General features: G+C 35.2%; 1 protein-coding gene across 1 annotated transcript in view; it reads left to right on the top strand.

The window, feature by feature from the left end:
* The window catches only part of Lrriq1 (leucine rich repeats and IQ motif containing 1), a 129,603-nt gene that overhangs the window by 6,189 nt on the left and 103,443 nt on the right, over window positions 1–19,971 (top strand). Inside the window, exons 4-11 of the mRNA XM_041673590.1 lie at window positions 888–979; window positions 1,961–2,078; window positions 3,843–4,066; window positions 8,739–8,813; window positions 11,240–11,919; window positions 12,040–12,976; window positions 17,448–17,600; window positions 18,746–18,896. Coding sequence (XP_041529524.1) covers window positions 888–979; window positions 1,961–2,078; window positions 3,843–4,066; window positions 8,739–8,813; window positions 11,240–11,919; window positions 12,040–12,976; window positions 17,448–17,600; window positions 18,746–18,896 — 2,430 coding nt within the window. The remainder of the gene's footprint in view (window positions 1–887; window positions 980–1,960; window positions 2,079–3,842; window positions 4,067–8,738; window positions 8,814–11,239; window positions 11,920–12,039; window positions 12,977–17,447; window positions 17,601–18,745; window positions 18,897–19,971) is intronic.

Below are 19,971 nucleotides of genomic sequence, written 5' to 3' on the forward strand. Positions count from 1 at the left end.
CCAGGTCATCATAGCTGCCTGGGAGATGGAGAGAGCAATAAGCTTCTTCAGAGAGGTTGAGACCAACTGAGTTGCTTCCAAGAGATACTCTCCAAGCATTAGAGCCCATCGTAAATCAGATAGTGGGATCCAGGGTTCCAGTTTTCTTAAGCTATCAGTGATACTGGTGTGAACTGTGTGGATGATCAGTGAGGGTGGTGTGAACTAAATGATGCTGGTGTGAACTGTGTGGATGATCAGTGGTGCTGGTGTGAACTGTGCTGATGATCGGTGATGCTGGTGTGAACTCAATGATGCTGGTTTGAACTGTGTGGGTGATCAGTGATGCTGGTGTGAACTCAACGATGCTGGTGTGAACTGTGTTGATGATTGGTGAGGCTGGTGTGAACTGTGTGGATGATCAGTGATGCTGGTGTGAACTGTGTTGACAACTATTTTTGCATCGTTCCTGTTTTTGTAAGAAACCCCTTACCCATATTCATGTAAATAACCTCAATGATCCTGTTGGTTTACCAAGTTTGATTTATGTAGTTTCGTTTTGGTGAGGTTACTTACCTATCTCAATTGAGTGGAGGTTTGCTTATCCATGTCTTTTCTGGAATTAAGTCACACATTATCAAGCAAGAATGATTCTATATGCATAGAAAATAAAACTCATTCTAGAATATGAATAATGGTAACAAGATAGAGTGCTTTAGACGATAGCTTTTATTTTAAAATAATGATAAATCTCTTACAACTTTTTAATAATTATTCTCTATTCTGTGGAGTTACTGTTACTGGTGAAGTAGGTTGATAGAAATGAAGATAAAAGGTAATTAAAAGTTTTGAGGTTTTGACATATATTCTAATATTTGAAATTAGAATTATTTTTTTTCTTTTTCTAGGTTGTAGTTATGGTACAGTTTCTAATAGTCGTATGCATTTGAGGACTGGATCTCCAGCTGAATCAAAAGCGGATTCTGAGCAGTTAATGAAGGTATGTATGTGTTTGACATCCAAATGAAAGTACTCACATTGCACTTAGGAATTTGTTGTTTTTCTTACATTGAATGTTAGCTTATTAACTTCAATTAGATGATTTTAAGCAAATAGTCTTTGATTTCATGGTATCCTCTGGCATATTATATAAAACTACACAAATTTCAATCATTAAGGTAGTGATTTATCATAAGTATTTGGGAAATAAATGTTCATATACACAGAACAGTAAAATATTAATCTTGCATTTATCATTTTTTGGGATCAAGAAAATGAATATATTATAGTGCTGATTGTTTTTCTTGTGAAAGAAGCACTTTAACAACATTATTTTAAATACCTCAGGGAATATAGAAAAGTGGAAGATTTTGTATTACTTTTGAAAAAAAAAACACAGAATAAAATTTCAGGAAATATCAAAGTCAAGTCTAGCATTTTATAGGTTGAAACCCCCAAAATATGTTATGAAGAATGTCTTTGAAAGACTTTCTTCTTAGATCCAGTTATAATATTGGTCTATTTTATCTAGTTCTGTTCCTACTTTGTAAGAATTGGAGCACAGCTTGAAAAATATTTTGCTTCCTTTTTATTAACCCTCAGATTTGAAGTACCAATTTTGAATTTTTTTCATTGCAGACATCCTGTTTATTTTAAAGTACATTGAATATATAATTATATGACACTTAGTCAAAACTATGTGCACAATAGACATTTAAGTAAATAATAGTTCTCTTTTTATTATACTGAATATATTAATAGCCTATGTACATGAACAATCACCATAGATATAAAAGATAGAAATCCATCAGTAAGCAAGTTTATGAGAATAAAATATACTTATAAAATAATTAGCAATGTATTTGAAAGGATTTACAGTATATACAATTCTCATTATGAATATTTAGAAATATTAAAATCATAGTATTCTATTGTCTTTCTTTAATAATTAAATAATAAAGATACCATTTTAACCTCTTAGATATTATCTGTAATAGAAAAGGAAGAATTTATGAGAAGTCTAACTGACTCTGCCAGGTCTGTTTCTGTCCCTGAGACTGTTCCTCTTGACACATCCATGGATGAATATGTTTTACCAGGTGAGCAATATTCCCAGTTATATTTTAAAAAATTTATTCTGTGTATCAAAGTGCATTGAATTTTTTTCTTTGTGGCACTTGTAAACACACAATTATAAAATTTTTAAAATTTGAAAGTCATTATTTTTCAATATAATTCTTTCAAGTTGAATTCACTAACACACCAAAAAAGCGTGGGGTGAGTTGGAAGGGAGATGGGTAAGGATGAAAATGATATGAAACTTTTAGTTAGTTTTAAAAAGTCATTTGCCATCATGTTGGCTTCATTCCAGGTAGTCCAGGATATTTTAATACATGTAAATCGATATACATACCAGTGCATAAGTCAGCTCAAGGATGGAAAGTCTATCATCATTTCAATTGATGCTGAAAGGATCTTTGAATGACTCCAGCATCCCATCATAATAAATACGTCTTTGAGACTTGTGATGGAAGAAATTTGTCTCAGCATAATAAAGGCTGCCTATTACAAACTGATAGTCATCATCATGTTAAATGGAGAAAAATTTGAGACATTCCCATTAAGATCATAAGAAGTCAAAGTATCTCTGTTGAACACCCTTTTAATATATAGTTCTTGATATCTTAGCTAGATCAATCAAACAAAGAATATCAAATAGATATAAGTATGAAAAAATAAGTCAAAATACCTCTACTTGCAGAATACATGAAATCTTTTAGAGGTGACAAACATATTTAACAAAATGTCAGGTTATGAAATTAACCTACTCAAATTAGCATCCTTCCCAGATACTAAGACAGACAAACTAAGAAATAAATGAGGGAAACCATCTCATTCACCACATGTCTTAGTTCAAGTTCCTACTGTTATGATGAAACACCATGACCAAATTCAAGTTGGAGAGCAAAGGGTTTATTTGGTGTATTCTTTCTAATCACATTTTTCACTGGAAGAAGTCAGTACAGGAATCAGACAGGGTAGAAACCTAGAGTCGGGAGCTGATGCAGAAGCCATAGAGATGTTTCTTACTGGTTGGTTCCCCAATACCTTCCTCTTTATGCATTCTTAAAGATTCCAGAACTATAAGGGTGACCCCCACTCAAAATGGATTCCCATATCAACACCGCTAATTACAAAAAAAAGGCCTTACAAGCTTGTTCACAGCCTAATCTGATGACATTTTCGTAATTACTGTTTCTTCCTCTCAGATGATTTTAGCTTGTATCAAGTTGACATAAAATAAGTCAGCATACCATACAATGGCAACTTTAAATACATGTGCAAAATTCTAAAAAGAAAAATTTAAAAAAACACTGAAGAAAGAAATTGAAGAAACCATGTACATAGTAGGTAGCATTAACTTTATGTAAATGGCCATAATCAATTAATAGATTCACTATGATTCTCATAAAAATTTCAATGTAATACTCCAAAGAAATTTTTAAAAATCTTAAAATTCTTATGGAAGTACAAAAGACCATCAACCAAAACAATCCTGAACAATATCTCTTAACTCTGTCACTTAACTCCATATTCACAGGCACAGATAAATGCAACATTATTTTAAATTTTAGGGAATATTTTTTAAGAAGTTATTGGACTTCCTTATTGACAGTAATGGAATTTCCATGTGCAAGCAGTTGAAATTATGAATATGCAAACTATCACAGTTGATATTCATTTACATTTTAAAATGCATTTACTTTGGTAATATGCTTTAACAGTGTAATTATATAGTAAAATAAATGAGTATGATAATTTAATATCAAGAAGAGTACTTATGTTTCCCTGAATGAATGCAGATGATGCTGATTTGAGTTTTGGATACTTTGAAGTAGAAGAAAGATGTAGAAAGTCTTTCGAAGCTTGGCAGGACAAACAAAAAGAACTCGAAAAAAAAGATAGAGAAACACTCGAAGCTCAGAGTGATATAGAAAAACAGAAATTTCGAGAAGATGATGAAAAGAGACATTGCTGGATAAAACAGTTTGAAGTTGAAAAGGAAAAATTAGAAACCCTTCAGAAGGTATGGTGTCTTTCAACTCTTACTAAGAGCATAGGTGCCTCTGAAAGGTACTGATGTCTGGCTGTGATATCAATGGAGAAAGTTACTATGTGGCTTTTTTTTTAATTTATTTATTTATTAAGGATTTCTGCCTCGTCCCCACAACCGCTTCCCATTTCCCTCCCCCTCCCCCGATCAAGTCCCCCTCCCTCATCTGCTCGAAGAGCAATCAGGGTTCCCTGACCTGTGGGAAGCCCAAGGACTGCCCACCTCTATCCAGGTCTCATAAGGTGTGCATTCAAACTGCCTAGGCTCCCACAAAGTCAGTACGTGCAGTAGGGTCAAAAACCCACTGCAATTGTTCTTGAATTCTCAGTATTCCTCATTGTCTGCTATGTTCAGCTAGTCCGGATTTATCCCATGCTTTTTCAGACCTAGGCCAGCTGGCCTTGGTGAGATCCCAATAGAACATCCCCATTGTCTTAGTGTGTGGGTGCACCCCTCGTGGTCCTGAGTTCCTTGCTCGTGCTCCGTCTCCTTCTGCTCCTGATTTGGACCTTGAGATTTCTGTCCGGTGCTCCCGTGTGGGTCTCTGTCTCTGTCTCCTTTCATCGCCTGATGAAGGTTAATATTCCTGAGGATGCCTATGTGTTTGTCTTTGGATTCACCTTATTTAGCTTCTCTAGGAACATGAATTATAAGCTCAATGTCCTTTATTTATGGCTAGAAACCAAATATGAGTGAGTACATCCCATGTTCCTCTTTTTGGGTCTGGCTTACCTCACTCAGGATAGTGTTTTCTATTTCCATCCATTTGTATGCAAAATTCAAGAAGTCCTTGTTTTTTACTGCTGAGTAATACTCTAATATGTATATATTCCATACTTTCTTCATCCATTCTTCCGTTGAAGGGCATCTAGGTTGTTTCCAGGTTCTGGCTATTACAAACAATGCTGCCATGAACATAGTTGAGCATATACTTTTGTTGTATGATAGGGCCTCTCTTGGGTATATTCCCAAGAGTGGTATTGCTGGATCCAGGGGTAGGTTGATCCCGAATTTCCTGAGAAACCGAAACACTGCTTTCCAGAGTGGTTGCACAAGTTTGCATTCCCACCAGCAATGGGTGAGTGTACCCCTTTCTCCACAACCTCTCCAGCAAAGGCTATCATTGGTGTTTTTTATTTTAGCCATTCTGACAGGTGTAAGGTGGTATCTTAAAGTTGTCTTGATTTGCATTTCCCTGATCGCTAAGGAAGTTGAGCATGACCTTAAGTGTCTTTTGGCCATTTGAAGTTCTTCTGTTGAGAATTCTCTGTTCAATCACTCTTGATGAGGAAATGCGTGATCATGATCCATTAGAATTTCAAATGTGAACTTTTAATCTTGGAAGCCACTGGGGTTTATAGAATTTCAAGGAATATTCTACATAGTCTGAAATTTGCAATATAATCTAATTCTTTTCCATAGCTTTTGAGTAACAGGAAAAGACAGATCCTTTGCGTATATAATGCATTCTTTGCAATGACTGCCATAATGACACATTCTAAAAGACATATTAAGTTAAAGTAGTTCAGTAATTTAAGTGACATTCTCTGCCCTGCCCCTAACTTTAGCTAAGTTTATTCACTGTAGACTGTTCAATTTGCTTTTCTAATTGTTGGGTGTGTCTAAATGTGGTTAGGAGTCATCTTATCACTAAATTCCTTTAGCAATACAGCATTGTTTGATTTCTTCTAGGTTCCTGGCGTATCTAAGCCCAAGATTTTGGCCTCCCAAGCAGCATCGGGTCGGGGTTTTGTCTAATGGAGTGAACTTTAGCATAAATCACATATTGATTGGTTACTCCAATAAGCCTTGTTCCACTGTTGTACTTGCTTATCTTGCATACAGGTTGCCATTATAGGGTTTGTATTTGGGTTGGTGGTCACCTTTCTCCTACACCACATATACCTTTATTACCTTTATATCTCTAGGTATCTCTCTCTCTCTCTCTCTCTCTCTCTCTCTCTCTCTCTGTATATATATATATATATACATACATATATATATGGAATCTTCTACTTTAATAAGTTACCATACTACCCCTCAAATGACCTCAATTTTAGACAGCTGTCTGCATATCCCCCGCTCCCCCATTTTTCCTCCTCCTGTTAGATCCCTCATTATAGCCTCCAGGTTGGCCAATTCACAACTATCTATTCTATTTTCCCTTCCTAGTTAGATCCATCCCTGCCTTTCGGTCCCTTTCTTTATACCTAATCTATGTGATTCTAGAAATTGTAGCATGATTATTGAAGATTTGACAGTTAACTTCCAAATAGAATTGAATACACGGCATAAGTCTTTCTGGGTCTAGCCTACCATCTCACTCAGGATGGTCTTATTTAGCTCCATCCATTTGCCTGTGGATTTCATGATTTAATTTTCATAACAGGTGATTAAAAATCTATTGTTTAAATTTACCACATTTTCCTATCGATTCAACCATAAGCATACATCTAAGCTATTTCCAGTTTCTGACTATTATGTATGAAGAAGCAACGAACAGAGTTGAGCAAGTGAGCAAATGTGTCTCTGATTAGTAGGATAAAGTGTCCTTGAGATATGCGCACCTTGAGAGATCTTGAGGTATCTTGACTCCCAGCTTTCTGTGAAGTCAGCACAAAAATATCTTTTTTTTCTTTTTTTTTCTTTATTTTATTTTATTTTTTTTTAATTTATTTATTTATTAAAGATTTCTGTCTCTTCCCAGCCACCGCCTCCCATTTCCCTCCCCCTCCCCTAATTAAGTCCCCCCCCCCTCAGCCCGAAAAGCAATCAGGGTTCCCTGTCCTGTGGGAAGTCCAAGGAACCCCCCACCTCCATCCAGGTCTAGTAAGTTGAGCATCCAAACTGCCTAGGCTCCCACAAAGCCAGTACTTGCAGTAGGATCAGAAACCCAGTGCCATTGTTCTTGAGTTCTCAGTAGTCCTCATTGTCCGTTATGTTGAATTTTGCATACAAATGGATGGAAATAGAAAACACTATCCTGAGTGAGGTAAGCCAGACACAAAAAGAGGAACATGGGATGTACTCACTCATATTTGGTTTCTAGCCATAAACCAAGGACATTGAGCCTATAATTAGTGATCCTAGAGAAGCTAAATAAGGAGAACCCAAAGAAAAACATATAGGCATCCTCCTGAATATTAACCTTCAGCAAGCGATGAAAGGAGACAGAGACAGAGACCCACATTGGAGCACAGCACTGAATTCTCAAGGTCCAAATCAGGAGCAGAAGGAGAGAGAGCACGAGCAAGGAACTCAGGACCATGAGGGGTGCACCCACACACTGAGACAATGGGGATGTTCTACTGGGAACTCACCAAGACCAGCTGGCCTGGGTCTGGAAAAGCCTGGGATAAAACCGGACTCTCAGCACACAAATTTCTCAGGTGGCTGTAAACATTACATTCCCACAAATCCTTGTCAGCATGGGTTGTCATTTGTTTTATTGATATGGCCCTTCTGACTGTTTCAAGATAATTTATACTCACATTTTCCTGATGACTAAGGGTATTGACCTTTCCTTAAAGTGCTTATCAGCCATTTAGTTTTCTCTACTGAGCGTTTTCTCTTTAAATATAAGCCCAGTTTTTAAACTGGGCTATTTGCTTGATATAGACATCGAGTCCTTTTATATGTTAGATGTTAGTTCTTTATTAGTGCCTGGTTGTTAAAATCTTTTCCCATCTATATCTTGCTTTATCTGAATGGCAGTGTCCTTTGCCTTACAGAAGCTTTACAGTTACATGAGATCCCATTTATTGTTGTTCCTAGTGCCTGTGCTTGCTAACCATCTTTTGTTCAGAAAATCTTTTCCTGTGCCAATGAGTTCAAGACTCTTGCTCACTTTCTTTTCTGTTGGTGTCAATGTATTTGACGTTAGGTTTAGGTCTTTGATCCATTTGGAGTTGAGTTTTCTCCTTAGTTTTCTGTAGTTCCTGGGTCTCTCTCTGTTTTGTGTTCATTTGACATTTACTGCTATATATTTTTGGATCATAAAAATAAGTTTTGAATATGAAATTTATGAATTTATTTGCCTTCTTCCACATGCAGCCATCCAGTTTCAATGAAATGTTGAAAATGCTGTTTCTTTTCCAATATGTATTTCTGTTTTTACAAAAAGTCAGGTGTTTATAGGTGTGTATATTTTTTTTTAAATTTATTTATTTATTAAGGATTTCTGCCTCGTCCCCGCAACTGCTTCCCATTTCCCTCCCCCTCCCCCAATCAAGTTCACCTCCCTCATCTGCTCGAAGAGCAATCAGGGTTCCCTGACCTGTGGGAAGCCCAAGGACTGCCCACCTCTATCCAGGTCTCGTAAGGTGAGGTGTGTATATTTATGTCCTGTTCTTCAGTTTGATTCCATTGATCAACATGTCACTCCTTGTGCCATTACCATGCTATTTTTCTTACTATAGTTCTGTGGTCTGTAGTACAGTTTGATCAGGAAAAGTTATGGCTTCAGCAGTTCTTTGTATCATTAAGAGGTATTTAATCGTTTTAAGTTTTCATTATTAATAACTGATGATGCAAGGAGATTTTCACATTTAATCCTTGTTAATAAATATGTTGAAAGAATCAGATATAATTAGTATGTTTCTTGATGGTTGAATATAATAATACTCTGATGTTATTCTACATTCAGCAAGATCAGGATAAAATGAATGATGAACTTCATCAAGAAGAGAAGTTATGGAAAGAAAAATATAGACAGCATGAGGTATGTATTTGTTGTTTTGCCTTCATATATTGTTGTTTTCCATTTGAAATTTTATGTTTTCATAATATTTGAAGATTTGAAGAAACATTACTGTATCTTGACACAATTATTTGAGTGTATCAAGGGATTTTGAACTTAAGGTAATATAGTTATCACAAATACTTCAGTTTATTTTTGTTGGCTCCCATAATTTTTATAGAACCTTACTTAAACATTTACAATATAAAATAGATAAAATTTTCATTTAAATATCCAATACTGAATAGATAAATTAATGTTATCCTACTGCTCATGGTTTACTTTCTTTGTATTTTTTTTGAGTCTTCCCTTTATACACTCCTGAAAAGGAAGGTTTATATTATATGTATTTAAATGCAAAAATCACTAGACATGTAAATAGAAAAATCCTTTGAGTAAAAAGAGGAAAATACATAAGTATAAATGACATGCAATCCAAATGTTTGATAAGATTGATCCATTAAAGCAACCACAACTCTCATTCAATGGCTGAACAATTAAACAAATGATGTTTAAAATAAACTTATAATCTATTTCAAAGTAGTAAATATATGGTCTATGAAAATTCAATGTTAACATTAAAATTTCATGAATAAATGTGACACTATATTCAATATATAATGGGGCATTAGTGAAGCAGAAGAGAGTTTAACAGGAATGTCCAAAGTGGTGAACAGAAAGGACAAAAAAACAGAAAACATAAAAAACAGCCTGGAAAACACTTGTGAAAAGATCTAATACTGTGATAGTAATCTTGAAAGAAGAGTGTGTGAATTATAAGAGATAGGTAAAGGCATAATGGTCATAAGGGGGTTGTTTTTAAATACAGTTCTAAAATAAATATTTTAGAATATCAAGGAATAAATATCAAGGGTAGTGATGTTCAAGTAGTGAAAATAACATGCAGAAATAGAGGAATACAATTAATAATCAAGTAGAGGAATAAGGAAATGTTGGAAGAATCTATAGTAACAACATGTATTACCTTAAACCTATGAACAAAAACAAAGACTAATATCTGACTTGAGAAGTAATATTAAGGAAGAAGAAAGGTAGCAATTGAGTGACTGCAGGACTTCATTTCTTCGTAGTTTTCTGTAGTTCCTGGGTCTCTCTCTGTTTTGTGTTCATTTGACTTTTACTGCTATATATTTTTGGATCATAAAAATAAGTTTTGAATAGGAAATTTTTCCAATTTTTACCAAGCAAAAAATATTTTATTTTAGTTTTTACTTTGAGCCTAAAATCCAGACCAATTTCTTCTGACTCCTGACAATTCAATGATATGATTTTATTGCATATTTATTTATTTTAGTGATTGCAAATTTTATGGTTAATCCAGATATTCATATGAAGCTTTAAGATTTTTCACATTATATATTGGCCTGTAAAATTTTAGTCTTGTTTTAAACTATATGTCAAACATTTTGCTAAGTGGTTAAAAATGAAAAAAAAAAGAAAACAAAAAGAATACACGCTTGCTTGGAGATTTCTGTACTTTGGGTATGTGTGTAAATGTGTCATGTGTGTGTTGAGAGATAGGCTGTAAAGTTAACTCTTCTGTTTTTCCTATGACTGCATGTGTATTAATATACAAGATATTGTATATTTGTATATGTATATAAAAATAATTTATAATAGTTTTTGCCCTTCAGTTATTCTCAGATCTTTATTCTGGGATGCCTACTGATTATATGTAAGTCTCTTGTGTTTATCTTTCTTATTCTTTTATTTTGTGTTTATCTGCATATATATATATATATACACACACACACAGACATATATATATATATATATTGATTTGAAATAAATAAAAGCTTTTGACAATTTTTTTCCATAGACCATCAGCCACCCAGCCATTCCTAATTTTCATTTTTCCTGATTTCTCTTTTTTGAGTGAAAAATCATTCTAGTGTATATATTATTCATAAAGCTTATCTTTATGTTGAGGACTTAACCCAGTATGTAATGTTTATTCCTCCTACTTGTTGACTTGCCCTACCTGCTAATATTCTTTAAAATTTGCTGAATTACTTGTGTCTTTTTACTTTTGTTTTAGTTTCCATTATTACATCATCCATGTCAGGAAGTTGAGTCACATGGATTTTTGCCCGTTTCTCCCTTTGTGTTTTCTCTATCGTCTTGATATCAAATGCTTTCTACCTGCAGACAATACCTTACTTGTTAACTCATTGGTTCATAGTTTAAAAGAGTATTATCAATATTCCAATCTGACCCAATTGTCTATATATTAAAAAAAATCTAGCTTCCTATAAAATAAGTGACTTTTTCCTCAATGAGCTTTATAGTAATTTGACTCTGGATTTAGATTTTGTGTTACATTTAATCTACTTACAAAATCGCCAGTTCAGCTGACGCTCATTACTATTTATCTTAATTTGTTTTAGGAACTCATTAGAAACTTGCATTTACAAATGGAGGAGGAAAGAACACGATTAAGTGAGCTACAGGAAAAAGAAAAAGCACGGTTGCTAAAATTGCAGTATAATGCAGCTGTAAAAATTCAAGCCAAATATAGAGCATTTGTAACTTACCGAAAATATAGCCCAATCATAAGAGAGCAAATAGAAAATAAGAAAAGGAAAGAACGGGAGTGGAAAGAGAAGGAAGCAAAGATCCGACAGAAGGAGGAAGAGAGAAGAAAAAGAATTGAAGAGGGGCGGAGGATTGAGGAGGAGAGAAAGAAGAAGATGCTCGAGGAAAGAAGGAGGCGGGAAAGGGAATATGAAGAGAAAAAGTACATCCTGAGACAAAAAAAAGAGGAACAACGAAACAAGGAAAAAATGAGACCAAGGGAAGATGTCCACCATCCGACAGTCGTTACCTGTGCTTTAAAGAAGGAAGGCAGTCATACCAAGCAGCTAGCTGTCACAAATATGTCAAAGGAGAAGGATGCTATAGCCAATGAATTAGCGAACATCAACTCAAAGGAGTATGAAGATGTTTGTCTGGTTCAGCAGTCAACCAAAAGAGAAAATGTGCATAAAGATCTTTTGTTGACAGAATCAATAGGAGTAACAGTGAAACCAAGCCAGGGAATTTTCACAGAATTAAAAACAAATGAAAAGTTACCAAAAGTAAAAATTAACGAAAACTTACCAAAATTAAAAATAAAGGAAAACTTACCAAAATTAAAAATGATTGAAAAAAATGACAATGTACCAAAATTAAAAAAGGATGAAAAAAGTGAGAACTTACCAAAGAAACAGTGTTCAGAAAAATTGTCTAACCAAGAAATTAACTTTGAAAATATAGACCAAAAATATGAATTGAAAAACTCAGACCTGAAGGACAACGTCAATGCACAGTGCCAGGAACAAGAACTAAAGCCTCAAAGTCAAAATAAGGAAAATGTGGAGCATGCCACAACGGAGAGTGTGGGACAAGAAACTCAAATAATGTCTGAACACATAAAAGAAATGAGTGAAGAGGTCAATGATGGAGAACAGGAAATCATAACAGATAATCAAGAGAGATTGGCTGAAAAGATAGAAAAAACAGACACCACAGAGCAAGATGGATCAGTGCATGAGGAGAATTATTCTTCAAATATTCCCATTCAAAAAGACCCACTATCACTATTATTAAAAAATCCAGAACCCATAGAAAGAAATGTGATGCCAGAAGACAAAGAAATTGATTTAAAATCAAGAAGAGTTGAGGAAATCTTAATAGATAATGTGCTGACTTGCGATTCTGTCATCATTACCTCAGATGCCCTGGCGTATACAGAAGACAAGACCAACCAGCAGAGCTCTGACTCAAGCAAGCTGGCTCTCACTGTAGAGGCTGGCAGTCACAGTGCTAATAGCCCCTTGGACACTGAAGAAGGGGACCCTCCTAAATCTGAGATTAAAGACGTTCCCGAGCAATGGAAGCAAACTAAGGCTGAAAACGACGGTGTCCTGGCCTACTCTGTGTCACAGGCAGCCATTTTATCTTCAGTTGAGGAAAGGAGATTAGCTTGGATGAAATCATTTAAACCTTGGTCTGAAATCTTCGAACAAAGTCAACTCAAGAAAATCGTTAGGAGAAAGAGACTTGTGAAGTGTCCAGCAGATACAATGCCTCCTTTGGATACATCAGCCATTCTTCAGAATGGCCCTTGGAAGACTTTACAGCAGGTATTTATAATCTAGCAATAATATTTTTATGTTGAATGAAAAGTTAATTTTATAAAATGTGATTTTGCCTTTCAGTGGTTTCATGTGTAAGAATTATGCCTCTTCGTAGATGACATTACCGAAGACACGCTGCCTTGTTTCAGTGGGCTTATATTTTTAAGATCTCAACTACAGTTTTTCAGGACCTTACCCACTTCAGCAGTCTAAAGAGCTTTGATTTATACTTTTCAGTGTCTTGAGTCCAGATTCAAGGCCCTGTAGGGACATCTGGAAATTATGGTTGTAATTATACAAAGACACAGTGCTTTTGCTGTTTAGGAGTTTGGTCCAGATTGGGGCAAACACTCTGCCTACATTCATATGAAAATGGTTACTGCAGCGAAAGAGGTACTAACAGGATGTCAGGCCCTAGATTTCCCATGTGGAAATGTTATGTAGCCATATGCCATATAGCTGCAATATACGGAGGCTGGAAACAGTATAGTTTTCATTAAGTGCTACTAATTTTATTTTATGGAGAACACGACATCAAACGAACGACATAGAAACCTATGTATAAGGAATTTTGATTATAAAAGGCTTCAAACATTTTACAATTTTTATTTAACTGAGGCTTGAAAGTCAAATATATTTAGTAAATTTTTTATTTTATATATTTTATAATTTTAATTTTAGGAATTACGATTATAGCCGCCTTCTATCACTTGATTCTTAGGGTAGATTGTACATGGTGAGATCCAACCATCCCTGAAGCTAAAAATCAAATTCCAGGCAACTAATGTTGGATACAATCCGGGTAGATATTTAAAATCATAAGAACCCTGGTTTTCAAGAGACCTTTGGAATTCTATTTTTGTGCTATAGAATATCTAGGGACACTGGGCCCTAAGATTATGTATCACACATGGAAGTTGATTATGCTCAGAAGAGAGATACAAGTTCCATCCATCAGTGTGGAGGCAAGCTCCAACACATGTCCAAATCAAAGCCCTTTTGTGTCTCAGTTGGAGAAGGTGGTTGACTTCTGGCATCATGTCCTCAAAATGGAATGGAAGGACAATTACCAATAATCTGATAGGTGTCACTGGATCCTCACCCTGAGACAAGTAGGACCTGCCTTGGTCTCTATGAGGGTCCATGGTTCTGAAGATTAGCTACATCAGAGGACACGAATCCCTGCATCATGAGGGTGGATGAAGAATGTCCTGTTATATAACAGAACAAGCCTATAGACAGTAAGCTATTCACAAGTGACCCCAATCTTCTACAGGACCTTTTCATTAAAATATTTTATCACTTCATGGCCTTTTATGACTTCACATTTATTTAAAGAGAAAATTGACAGCCTCTTGCCATAGCACACACACAGACCTAAAACTCATGTATACCTTCCTCATATCCCATGTGCTGGGATCACAAGCCTACAGTACTATTAATACTTGTCCTTTTTATTGCTTTAGGGTGGGCCCTTGTGTATGCCACTCAAGTCTTCTCTGATCGAGCTACCCTCCAGACTACATTTTTTATATGGAAATTTTTTATATAGACAGTTGCCCAGACAAATCAAAATACTAATAAACAAACAGGGTTTTATTCACTTGGAAGTTTTTCATTTGTCTAATATATTTGACCAATAATTATTGGTGAGCTGAACAGAAAATGGAGACTTTGTCCCTATGGAACATAAGTAAAGAAATACTCCATAAATTTTGGCTGCTGTAAATAAGATTCCTGTGAGTTCTGTGAAAGGAAAATAAATTAATTGAGTTTGTTGATTTACTTTCTTTGTGTATTCAGAATTGACCTATGCTAGCAAGAACCCTACAACTTAACTGTATGCCTTGCCCTTTGGTAAGAAAAAAATATTTTGAGACAGGGTCTCATGGAATTTCCCAGGCTTGCTTTGAGTTCACTGTGCAGCCTTCGTGAACTAAATGTGTTATGCTCCTGCCTCAACCATCTGAGCTTGGAATTGCAGGGCTATACCACCATTTCCATCTGGTGATGTGGTTCAGAAGAGACATCTCAGGTGAAGAAAATCAACATAAGAAACAAGAGTTAGAACTTACTGAGTGAAGATTCGTCTGTTTTAGACATGGCTACCAGCTCTGTGCAGCTACATACAGATCTCTGTGGTTTTTCACTGTTTTTACTTGGATGACGCTGTTTCTGGGCCCATTCTTTCCACGGTTTTCTTTCCCCAAGTTTGTTTCAGACTTTTCGTTATGATAACTGTGACCATTACTTGCAAAAGCTACCCTCATGTACTTAACTGAGAGCTAGCTACAGGTGACACTTCTAATGGGGACTGCTTTGGAAATAAAGCTTAAGTTAGAGAAACCAAATTATTGGCCCTTGTTACTAGTTGGTCTCTTCCCTATCAATGAGGAGAATACTGACCTTTCGCCTGGATGTGTCTTCTTGCCAAGCCCTGTTCTTTATTGAGAACTCCTGTCAGTTTCCTCAAAAGGGAAATTAGCTCTCTTTATATCTTTTAGAGTGATGCTTTGTCATCTGAGTATCTCCTAAAATGTGAACTAAGTCTTTTGATTAATTGATTGAGCAAATATTACCTATTATTGGAGTCTTTGAAGTGATGGCTTAGAACTGGTAGATAGGCTGATTCGATTAACTGTGGTCCCCAGGACTCTAGCATACTTTCTCTGTCACTAAATCTACTGACCCAAACTATATTTTTCTTTGAAGTTTCAAATGTATTTTATAAAAGTGAAAAATATGTCTTAATGTGTCATGGAAATACTGATACTACCAAATACTATTTTTGTTTCCAGAAAGTTTCTGTAACTTTTCTGATTGACAAGTAGTTTATCATAGTGTTTTATTCATCCACGGTAACTTTCCTACTTTGATTCTCTAGTCATTTAGCTTCACAACTCTGTGCCTAGCCTGACCATGAACATCACCTTTGGAAGGTTTTTTTAAAGTGATGGGGGTAAAGGTTAAACATAAGGATAATTCATAATTAAATCTCTAAAAGATTATAGCAGTCTTAAGTAATATATATATATATATATGCACACACATATATAAACTTTATATATATAAAATATTTGAGAAAATATGTGATTAAATGAAAAATATTAATAATTATGATGACAGTGAATTGATAATAGCTTCCATAGATGGAACAGTTCATCCTCTTTGACCACAAGAGGTTGAGACACAAAGCTTTCAAATATGTGTTTATATTGTGCATAGTGGGAAAAGAAAATATGACTGCTATAAATATATTTAAGTTTTGCCACAAGTTGAAACAATTTATTTTTTTGAATTTTAGAGCCATTCAGTCAAACTCCCTTATGCTCCAACTGATGTTTTTCAAGTTGATTAAATAGTAATGGGAACATATGATTGATAATTCTGTATTTACCTGAATTTGAGGGATTTAAAGCATGTAACTTCTATAGTGTATATGTCAAACAATAAATATGAACACTATTTTGATGTTATAAGTTTAGAAAACTTTAGGTTGGGGTATAGGATACATTCCTATATCTTAGAATTTTTTTTAATGTTCCAAAAAGTGAAAGGTATATTGTTGAACTAACCATAACAAGGTGCCAACATAACTTTCATTCATAAATTGTAATGAAATAAAATGACAGAAATTAGAGAGTTGCTCCTCATGAGTAAGTAAAATCTGATTGTGACTACATAGTTTACTGAAATAGGCATGCTATCAAATAAGGCAGAATAATTGTGTCACGGCCAATTTACCTCCATTATTACATAGCTTTCTGTAATTGTCAAATTTTGAATTATTCAATTCTGAGTCTAATTGTTTTCATTTTCTAGTGCATGGCCAACTTTCTAATTATAGAATTTATCTGTTTGCATTCAAACTCAATAAGAAGTGCGTTTGCCATTGTCACTTAAGTGGATGATATATTTTCATTCCTAAAAATTTGAAAGATAATTGGCTGCATGAATTGCTTTAGATAATGAATACTCAGTATACTCTGAGATGATTATGAAAGTAGAATCCTTATTTATCTAAGTGTAAGAAATATGTTATGACTTTTGTTGGTTAAGCAAGAAATGGGCCAAATGTTGTATCTTTATCAATGTTTGTCCCTGTCAGAGATCCAGGAATCTCAACTCTACTGTTAGACACATAGCATAGACCTTTATGCTATAGTATGCAAAGAAAAGTATCTCAAAGCCTGAAAACAACAAAAATTTGCTAAAAATTAAGGAGAAACTTAATAAGGGATTGCCACATTGCTTTCACGTTTACCTTTCAACTTGAATTGATTGAGAATGATTGCATGAGTTATCTTGCTATGTTGCAAGAAAATGAGACCAGATAGGTAGAATAAAATCAAGTTCTTAAAAAAGGTAGGATTCTACATATACAGTTACTTAGGGGAATTTTTGAGAACCTTGCAAGGCTAATCTATATTGTGCTGTCCTACAGTGTTGCTCATCACAGTCTCCTTAAAATCTCTAGGTCACAGCCATTACATTTCAGGATCTGCCCGGCTATAGCATCTCTACACTGGCAGAGTGCCCAAATCTTCAGCTTCTGTCCCTCCGACGCTGTGGCTTAACTTCTCTGCATGGCCTGAACCGCTGCAAAAACCTTAAATACATTGATGCGCAGGCAAGTTGCTTGTTTTTAGCATTTGCCATACAATAGATACTAACTAGCTGCATGTTTCGATTTCACCTATGATGATTTTGAAGAAGCAATAAAATAGCTTGATGCATGAGGTTTAAAGCAAGCACCACGGCCCTAAGGGGACTGAGTAGATAGGCTGAGGATATTCTGAGCCGGTAATGAATGGTTTTCCTTTTTAGATGTGGTGGTGACTGTAGCAAATGACAACAATCTTTAAAATAATATCATAAAAGCATCATGCGATTTCTTGTGATTCTGCAGCCAAGCTTGGCTGAACATTTTATACCATGTAACTTAGTCTCTTTTATAATTTTCTCATATTAGCTGGGTTGAGAAGATCCAAAAAGCCTACTTTTTTTTGACTATTGATAAGGAGGTCTCAAAGGTTAGACTATATTGTAACTGTTAGGGGTTCTTTGTTTCCAAGAGTGGGCGTTCATCCAGTCATCAAGCGCCTATGTCATGTCACCCAGTGTTTCATTGGCTGAGCTGTGAGTTCATGTGGGAAGAAACCACATGTGTACCGATACTGGGTTGTCTGATTTCTACGTGATTTTCCAGCTCATGTTCCTTCACAATCTGCCACCCAGTGTCTTCCTTATGATTAGAAACTAGGCTCACATCCCAAAGACCACAGAATCTCATTAGTTAATGCCATCAGTTCATAAACTTTGCATGGTGGACGAGCAGCTTCTCCGTGCCCTTCCTCAGATACACTTGTGGAAGCACGGTCCTTACAAGTAAGAGAGATGCACAGTAAAATGAGAAGTTCTTCCCCATCCACTCAGGAATCATGGTGAGCATGGGCTCAGTTAATTACCACCTTACCCATCTGAAAACACAAACAACATAATTGACTAATATTTCACTGTGCTTATTTAGGTTGTTCAAATATTTTTTGTATTATCTTCTATATTTTTACATTACGCCAATGTAAAAATAGCTACTTCTTTGTGTATTAATTTTTCTTCTTTATAGTATAGTTATTTGCATGATTAGTTTAGAAATTAGAGACTTATATGTCGATTTAGACATTGTATCTCAACCTTAATATTTTGAAAGGATTAAGTATTATATTTATAAAATATTGAAATAAAATTATTGTATTTGCTCTTTCTCTGCTTTAGGAAAACCACATTGAGACTATCAATTGTGAAAATCTGGAAAATCTCTGCGTCCTTCTTCTTAATAATAACCTGCTGACATCTATTCATGGTTTGGATGGATGCACGAGTATACAAAACCTCGAACTTTCACATAACAAAATCACTCGAATCAGTAAGATCAATTTTAATATTTCAGCATTTATTTTCCATAATTGTATTTTTTTCATTCATTTTCAAATTAGCCTCTCTGATGGCTGGGGCGATGTCACAGTTGGTAAAGTGTTGACTAGCAGGCATGAACACCTTAGTCTGATCTCCAGAGCCCCTGTAAACAATCCTGGGAAGATGTGACGGAGATGCTCAGGGGTTAAAATGCTTGCAGTTCCAGTTTAGGATTGAGGTTGGGTCAGAGAACCCATGTAAATGCTGCATAAGTATGGGGACCTACTTGTAATCCCAGTCACTGAAGGAGAGGATAAAGAATATTTAATTTTTTTTTTGCAAATTTAATGTCAGATACTGAAGGACCCCTATTAAGGACTGAACAGTTAATAAAGAGTCAAGGTTTGTCAAAAGTTGGGGAACTTGATGAAAGCTTGGCTCCGATAGCTCTACAAATAGCTAAATGTCTGCTTCACCCCCACAGATATCACCTTACCTCCTCTTCCATCCTACTCACTATTAATCCTGACTGACATAGACATATCTGGTGGGAGTGGAGTATGCATTTAGTTGTATGCTGAGGAGATAAGTCCATGCAGGTCAGGTTCTATTGAGCTTTCTCGACATTCCTTCTGTGTGTTTGCTTATATTTGCTTTTTCTTCCTTTGATATGGGAAATCTTAAAATATTTGTGAAAATAGAATTATACGACAGAAACTGCACATGTCCATTACATATTTTCAGTGCTTGCCTGAGTTTTTCTTATTTCTATTTTTGTTTTTAAAAAAAATCCTTAAATGTAATTCTATGTCTTCACGTTTGAAAAAACAGTTTCTGTGAATGGGATGTTTTTTTTTTTTTACTTAACCACAGAATATTGTTGCACCCAGTAAACCTAGTAATGATTCCTTGCATGAACCAATAATATGTGATCCTATATTCTTATTTTCTCAAGAGGCATCACATTTATTTGAATAAAAGCATGGTTCATAAACATTTTTCATTTATCAAAATCTTGAAGTCCTTTATCTATAGCAATCCTCTTAGTTGCTATGCTCCTGCATTCATCTGTGGCAAAACCTAAG

Source organism: Microtus oregoni, unplaced genomic scaffold, assembly GCF_018167655.1.
Source record: "Microtus oregoni isolate MIOR12 unplaced genomic scaffold, Mior012 000001F_ref0000356, whole genome shotgun sequence".
NCBI classification, from domain to species: Eukaryota; Metazoa; Chordata; class Mammalia; order Rodentia; family Cricetidae; genus Microtus; species Microtus oregoni.